The sequence below is a fragment of the Malania oleifera genome, chromosome 7 (genome assembly GCF_029873635.1).
Source record: "Malania oleifera isolate guangnan ecotype guangnan chromosome 7, ASM2987363v1, whole genome shotgun sequence".
Taxonomy (NCBI): Eukaryota; Viridiplantae; Streptophyta; class Magnoliopsida; order Santalales; family Ximeniaceae; genus Malania; species Malania oleifera.
The window spans coordinates 103683823-103692073 of record NC_080423.1 but is presented as its reverse complement, the minus strand read 5'-3'; the positions used below and the strand labels follow the sequence as shown (position 1 = coordinate 103692073).

General features: G+C 34.1%; 1 protein-coding gene across 1 annotated transcript; it reads left to right on the top strand.

Annotated features, from left to right (window-relative positions):
- Positions 1-4877: 4877 nt before the first annotated feature.
- Positions 4878-7964, top strand: LOC131159802 (uncharacterized). Its single transcript, XM_058114974.1, has 6 exons — positions 4878-5139; positions 5540-5669; positions 6023-6192; positions 6756-7038; positions 7161-7327; positions 7634-7964. Exons 1-6 carry the CDS (start codon positions 4938-4940, stop codon positions 7786-7788), a joined length of 1107 nt encoding a protein of 368 aa, XP_057970957.1. The 5' UTR covers positions 4878-4937; the 3' UTR covers positions 7789-7964.
- The last annotated feature ends 287 nt before the right edge of the window (positions 7965-8251 follow it).

Sequence of the window (8251 nt, the reverse complement as noted above, 5' to 3'; positions counted from 1 at the left end):
TTTACCGCCTTGGCAATCTAATTTTCAAAACATGAATAATTTGATCACCCATTTGTAACTTGGAAAAACTCACGAAAAAGAAAAGAGAATTTGAAAAAATTCGCCTTTTCATGTTTGGTTATAAAAAATGTAAAAAAGAAAATAAGAAATACACCAAATAAATAAATTAAAATATAATTTACAAATTAAAACAAATTTTCACTTTTAGTACAATTTGATATAGAGAAAGAAAATAGTGAAAAATGATTTCCTTCTTATTTTCTCTGTCTTTTCCAATCAAAATATTTTATCCAAACAAACTCTAAATGCGGATGATGAACTTCAACTATGTTTGCTCTTAAACTCCCATAGAAAGAGTACAAACGGCTGCAGTTCGACCTCAAAAAATGTGTGTAATTTCCCTCAAGTTACCAAAGTGAAAGAACCCTTTTGGAATCCTGATATGAAATTATATATATAGAGTCAATCTTGAAATTATCAATGACCATAAAGAGAGGAAGGATGCCTAGGAAGTCCATCCAATCCACCTAATCTGATATGGTCCACGTGAACAAGTTCTGCAGTGAGTATAGGTACACCTTGGCCAGGTTTGTGCTCAAGTCACATAAGATCCTACCAGCACCCCTCTAAATTTTCCAAGTGATTGGCACACAAAGGGCCATAGCAATTGCTCTTTGGGGTCCTAAAAGAAAGGTACATATTGTACTAAATCGGTACAAAAGAATTGACTATATTGTACTAAATCGGTACATAGTCTGCTTAGTTATGAAGCACTTGAATTGTACGTAAAATTTCGTACTCATTGATTGTATTGAAGGCATGGCATGAGGGGGTTTGATCTCACCTAGAAGGATAAGGTTGAGGTCAGCCCTGTGAATTTGACCTACGACCCTCTCCGCCCCGCAAAGAGAGTTTGTAAAGGTTGATGCCAGCCTTGAGAATTTGACCTGGTTGTAATCGGTGTCGCTCCACCCGTTAAGTGAGTAATAGTGATAATCCTCAGGCTTGCGAGTTGAGGCAGCGATGTAGGTACAGTTGGCTTAACCCCGATAACATATCATGTGTGTACTTTATATTTTCGCAATTTATTTTTTACACTTTTATTTTCAGCACATGTATGTTGTATGCTTGATTCGTTATATGTTATACATGTGTTGATTGGGTTTATAATTGTATAGATAGACCCTAGGTTGCGTAATATTGCTGATTTGGATAAACCTAGGTGGAGAAAGTTTTAAATACCCAATTCACCCCCCCCCTCGGGAATACACCAAAGTCAACAAAATATATTTTCAAAATCTCAATTCAATATTCTAAGTTTAAAAGCTAACAAGTTTTTGGAAACACATTTCTTAAATTCATAAAAATTGCAAGCTCGGGCGACTGGCTATGTATGCTCAACCGACTGATCTTTTATATGCTTTTTAAGAAAGTAAACAAAATAGCATTAGGCGATTGACCCCATCAGGCTTAGGTGACTGACCCTACTCTGAGTTTGAAAATTCGATGTGATTTAAAGGCACATGCGACTAACCCTTTGGGATGAGGCGACTAACCTTCGAGAATTCAAATTTAAAACAGCGAGAGAATGTTTCCAAAATTGATTGCTTGGACTCCAAACAATGAGAAAACTTGGAAAACACACCAAGTAACTTGGAAAATACAAAAATTACTTTTTAAACTCTATAAATACAATTTGATTTCAAGAATTACACACCCAACAATCAATAGCAATCAGCATCCAAGCTTACCCTCATAGTCTCAAAGCTCTCTTACTGAATACACTTTGCTGAAAGTTCATTGCTGAGTTCTTGCTGATCAAATCTCACTGTACTCTGAGTTTTCTACTGAGATTTTAATCCAAGAATAAATCCATGGTGATATATATCTGAGCTTAAAAATCTTTATATTGATAATATTTTTGAAGTATATTGTTTTTATTGTGTACAAATCTGCTCTAACTGAGAGTGTCCTTGTACGAACCAAAAATTGTTCTTGTTCTTCTTTTGTTTTTAACATTTCAGGGTTGTTGAATCATTGCCTAGAGAGAGGGGATTCTCGTTAGAGAGAGAACTCCACCTGAGAAGGAGAGAGGTTGTCACTTTGGCCTAATAAAGAAAGTTGGAATCCTCGCAGCAGTTGCTTGGGGCAAGAACGTAGACTGTAAGCCGAACCTTATTCGGTGTCTCTCTCTCTTCCCTACTCTTTTTAATTTTCTGCATATATAAATTGTGTGGATGCTTACTTAATTGTTAGAAATTAATTTGTTATTGGGAGTTGTGAAACCTTAATTAAAGGGAGTACGTTGATTGATAAATATCAAAGATCATTAACTTATTGATTAGTTACATGCTTAAATTCAAGTAACTTATTTGATATCAAAGTCTGAATTTTGGAAGCTTACTGAAATTTCTATTTTGTTTCATATTGTGAAATCAAGCTTACCATATTGATTGGATTGACATATTCAAAAGTTAAATTGAGTTCTAATTTTGAATTAAATTGCTGAAAGAAATATTGATAAAGTTGCAAAGCATTGTAAAATAAAATCTTTAAAATTTTATTCAAGTTGATATTTTCATTCATAAAGATTTAATCTTAAATTGGTTTGTAGTTGTACTTATGATTGCAAATCAATTATACTTGTGTGATTACTGAATATAAAATAGTTGGGAAAGACAAAAGATTTATAAAGAAAATTTTAAACCCCAATTGACGCCCCTCTTGGACTATACTTCTCACTAATTTGTTTAAAGGTAGTCGTGGGATTAAAAGTTAATTTTTCCAAGAGTCGTATCTTCTTGATTGGAGTCTTCGAAGACGCGGAGGAGAAGGCAGAAATCCGTAATCGCAATTCGGGCTCCTTTCCCACTTCGTACTTAGGACTTCCCATGGGAGTCAAGTTGAACTCTTGGCACATCTAGGATCTAATTATGGAAAAAATGGAGCGAAATCTGGCAACAAGGAAGTCAAAGTTCCTTTCTATGGGAGGTAGACCGATCCTTATTAATTCTGTTCTATCCAATCAACCCATATATTATATGTCTATTTTTTTCCATGCCAAATAAGGTGGTGCAGGTTCTAGAGAGGATGCAGAAAAACTTTCTTTGGAAAGAAACAAAAGAGAAATTAAAATACCCCCTTGCTAAGTGGAGTTTAGTGACTTAACCCAAAAATTAGGGCAGATTAGAAATTAAACATTTGGAGACTATGAACAAAGCTCTTTTGGGCAAATGGATATGGCGACTCAGTAGGAAAGATCAAGGCCTATGAAAATCAATGATTTGCATCAAGTGTAGGTATAAGGCTTCTTACTGGCATTCATCAACGCACTCGGGCTGTCATGGGTGGAGTTTATGGAAAATTTTCGTTAAAATAAAGCCAACCAGCTGGGAACACACAGGAAGATCAATGTTGAAGATGGGAGCAAAACAAAGTTTTGGTTGGATAAATGGGCTGTAAAAGCCACTCTTCAAGATCTTTACTCGAACCTTTTTACGTTGGCTAGATGGAAAGATACTAGACTCGCAGAATTATTTAGCTTCCCCAACAATAATCCTTTATGGGACTTATCCTTTGATAGGCAGGTTAAAGGCAAGGAGGTTAATCAAGTAATCGAGTTGTTCAATCTGGTTTACGATGCAACACTCAACAGGGGGGATTCCAACTCATGCTTGTGAAATCTTTCCAGCACCCAGGCTTTCAGGGTGGATAGCTCGTAGAAACATCTTTCTCATAAGGACACTCACAATAACCTAAGTTTGCCCTTCAATCTGTTGTGGAACACCTTCATCCCCTTAAATGTTAGCACTTTCTACTCGCTGGTAATTTATAATTGAATTATAGTGGCTAATAACCTACAAAAAAAGAGGTTGGAAGTTGGCCTCAGTGTGTGCTCTTTGAAAGGAGGAAAGCAAAGGGGTCGATCATCTCTTCCTCCACTGTCACTTCAGTTAGCAGATTTGGGTTTTCATTTGCCAAAGCCTGTTTGATCATATGGTCATGCCGAATACTTTGGTTTCAATATTCTCTACATATATAGAGTTTCTCTAAACTTAAGTGGTTTCTTAAATTAAAAATTTTCAGCAACAATTTCAGTAGTTATTTGTTGGGAGATTTGGAAGTAGAGGAATGGGATAATCTTCAAGGAGAAATATTCCACAACCTCAATTGTATATGATAGATGTTTATCAAATTTGTTCCATTAGATTAGGTATAATATCTCTTTGTCTAATGTAGATTGGGAGGAGTTCTATTGTATTTTTCTAAGCAGCGAGGATGATTATTGCTCTCTTCCATTCTAACTCCTCTTTCTCTTTCCATCTAATGAAGTTACCTTTTCAAAAAAAAAATAAAAATAAATAAATAACTCAATTTATTAAAATACTTAGAATAACTTGAACTCTTCTCAAACTTGAATAGAATCGAATTGAGTCGATTTAAGAGATGTATCTTGTCTGCATAACTTATGAGTTTCTTGACTTGCTTACATTCCTATTGCCAATTGTCATGCTTCTTTGGTGGTAGGTAATTTTATCCTCATGGGCTATCTTTGGGCCCAGCAGAATATATATATATATATATATATATATATATATATATATATATATATATATAGAGGAGGTAATGGAGTGAATCTGAGATTGCCTTACTTGGTTGATGGATTAACACAATTCATTCCCGTGCAATGCAGCTGATATATGTATATGCTTTCCTTCGTTAATTAATTTTCTGCATGCGCGCCATTCTTCGTTCTTTCCCCTACGCAACGGCCTACATCTCTCTCTCTCTCTCTCTCTCTCTCTCTCTCTCTCTCTCTCTCTCTCTCTCTTAAGTCTGAAATAAAATACTTCCTGCATGGCCTGAGACCAGAGTTCTCTAGCTCTCTCTCTCTCTCTCTCTCCCTGAGCGAGAAAGAAGGAAAGCAAAAATTAATCATGAAACCAGCAGCTGAACCTGCGTTTAATCCAAAACAAGCACCGGTATCTGCCTACTGTAGTAAGTTGGCTGTAGCCATGCCAACCGCCACCTGTCCCCCTGTAGAAACGCCAGCAGAACCGCTGCCCCCGCCCACACCTCCTTCCGCCGCCCATTCCTCCCGGCTTCCCCCTTCTCCCCCGCCCAATGTTGATCACGAAGGTAAAGCTTAACATGCTAATATTACATGGGTATCTATTAATCAGACTTTACCATGTGTGTAGTTTGTTAAATTCAAAACACAAATATATGATAAAATCATATTGTCCCGTTATACCAAATATTAACTCCTTACATTAGGGAAACGTACTTTGAAACTCCTTTCCTTTCCTTTTATAATCCTCCACCTAATTTCTTTGGGTTAAGTATGGTACCGGCCGATGTTTAGATCAGACCCAGCATGATTTTACCAAATCAAACGATAAAATTTTCTTTTTTTTTAAGATTCAATATCTCTTCTAAACATAGGTAAAATAATTTTTTGACCATTAATGCAACGCAAGGAAATTAATCAAGTTGATCTGAGAATCGCTAATTACTCTGTGAATATATTATATTGCAGGAATCACAAGGTCATTGAGAGATGCTCCACCAGCTCATTACATATTTAAAATCGAGGCTTTCTCATTACTCGTAAGCACAGAAGTGGAAAAATATGGAACTGGTTCTTTTGATGCTGGCGGATGGAAATGGTATTATAACTAAATTAGATCCTCGATCAACAGTGACATTAGTTAAAAAAATCAAAATATACTTAGGTGCAATGGTTCAAAAATATCTCCCGTCAACATTTAGATCCACTAAAGTAGTATCAAGTTGTTTCATGTCTCACTTTTTTGGATTCAAATAACGGGAAAATGGTTATATATGTAGCTACGTGAACAACCATTCTTTAATTCTATGCTTTGTCGATATTTTATTCTATTTATTTGAATAGTTAGTTTAAATTTTTTATCGTGATTCAATTCTTCTGGCATCAAGAAAATTTTTATATAGTTATTGTTGTAACATGATCATAGATTTCTTTTTCTTCTAACTTCTTAAGGAGATTGTCCCTGTACCCAAATGGAAACAAGAGAAGAAATGGAAATGGCTACCTCTCCTTGTATTTGGTACTAGGGGAGCCAGGCGGTCTTCCTCCAAGTTGGGAGATAAATGTAGACTTCAAATTTTTTCTTTATGATCAAATCCGGGACAAGTACCTAACCATTCAAGGTAATTTAATTTCACTCCTCCCATAAATTATACTTGGCTAGCTAAAGTTCTGTTTGGATAAAAAAATTTATTTAAAAAAATAATCATAATCATTTTTCCTTCTCTCTCACCCTCTCTCTAGCTATATATATATCAATATCAAATGCCATTAAAAAATAAAATTTATTTCAACACAATTAAAAATAATGATAAAAATAAATGTTAGTGATGTTCGCAATTAAGATTTTACTCATTAATTCGTTACATTTTTTACAAGAAAAAATGAAGAAAGAAATATATTTGTGCAAATTTAGAGTAGTATTGGATTTTGAATCAAAGGTCCGAAATCTATGACCCTAAATGCGGCGCTAATGTAATATTATACAACATTTTATCTAAAATAATACAAATTTGAATCTAAATTTTAAAATTCACACTCCCAAACGCAAGGATAATAATGTTTTTGAAGTTTCGAATCGGGCAAAGTTCAATTTTTTCTTATATACTTAGTCAACTATGCATTCTCCTATTCTTTTTAATTTTTTTGACTACTTTAATTGCTCCAAACTATGCTTAATTATCAGACAGTGGTGCAAGAGCAAAACGCTTTCATGGGTTGAAGACTGAATGGGGCTTTGACAAACTGATCTCCCTAAGCACTTTCGAAGATGAGTCCAAAGGATTTCTCATTGATGACTGTTGTGTGCTTGGAGCTGAAGTTTTTGTGGTTAAGAACAATGGAAGAGGAGAATGTTTATCAATGGTCAAAATTGAACCCCTAAATGGTCTATACACATGGAAGATCACAGGGTTTTCAACCAAAGATTGGATGTTTTCTGATGCCTTCATGGTCGGAGGCCGAAAATGGTACCTTAGATCTTAATCATGTGCTCTTCAAAAAGAAAATTTATTTAAGTTCTTAAGCACCAAATAAATATTAATTGACTGCATTAATATATCTCTGGGTTTGGTTTTTGTATTGCTTTTAGGAAATTACTTATTTATCCCAAGGGTGACTTGAAGGGAACGTCCACGAGCATATCATTTTACATATTATTAGATGCGTCGGAGACGCTTCCTCCGAAGAGAAAGTTGTATGCACAATACAAGTTACGGATAAAGAATCAATTCAGCAATAACCACCACGAATTTACTGGTAGTTAGACCGCCTTATGAGTTAAACTAGTATCTACATCTTTTTTATTTTTGTGAATTAAGGATCTGTTTGAATCAAAGATTTTGTTTGAGAAAAGAAAATGAAAGGAAAATAAGAAAGTTATATATTTTTCATTGTATTTTGTCTCTATAAAAAATATTATTATAAATTATAAATTATTTTTATATGATAAAAATGAAGAAAAATTAAATGCTAAGTCCATGTAAACTTTAAATTTTTTGTTCATTGACTTGCTATATATTTTATTTTCTTGACTCACTAAAAATTCAATCTATTTTCTTGCAGAAAGTCATTGGTTTAGTGCCCCAGGTCGGGGTCGGGGTGTCTCTGCGTTCTTGCCACAAAGTACTATCAATGACATATCAAAGGGATTCCTAGTTAATGATACTTTGATTGCTGAAGTAGAGATCTTGGTTATGTCTGCAGTTAAAGATTTCTGAAGTGAAAATTTATGTCCTAATGTGATTAACGCCAATATTCTTTTTTTATAAAGATGTTAGTGTTGGAAAATTCCAACTTGTACATAATTATCTTATTATTTGTAAATGTTAAAACAATTTCCATTACATAAATTGCAATGAACCTCCATGATGGAGAGAATTATTGATCCCAAAAATTTACGGCCTTGGAAATCTTATTTTCATTAACGTGAATAATTTGATCACCCATTTGTAACTTGGAAAAACTCACGGAAAAGGAAAAGAGAATATGAAAAAATTGTAAGAAAGAAAATAAGAAATATACCAAATAAAAATATAATTTACAAATTAAAATAAATTTTCATATTTAGTACAATTTGATGTAGAGAAAAAAAAATAGTGAAAAATTATTTCCTTCTTATTTTCTTTGCTTTTTCCAATCAAAATATTTTATCCAAACAAACCCTAAATGCTGATGATGAAC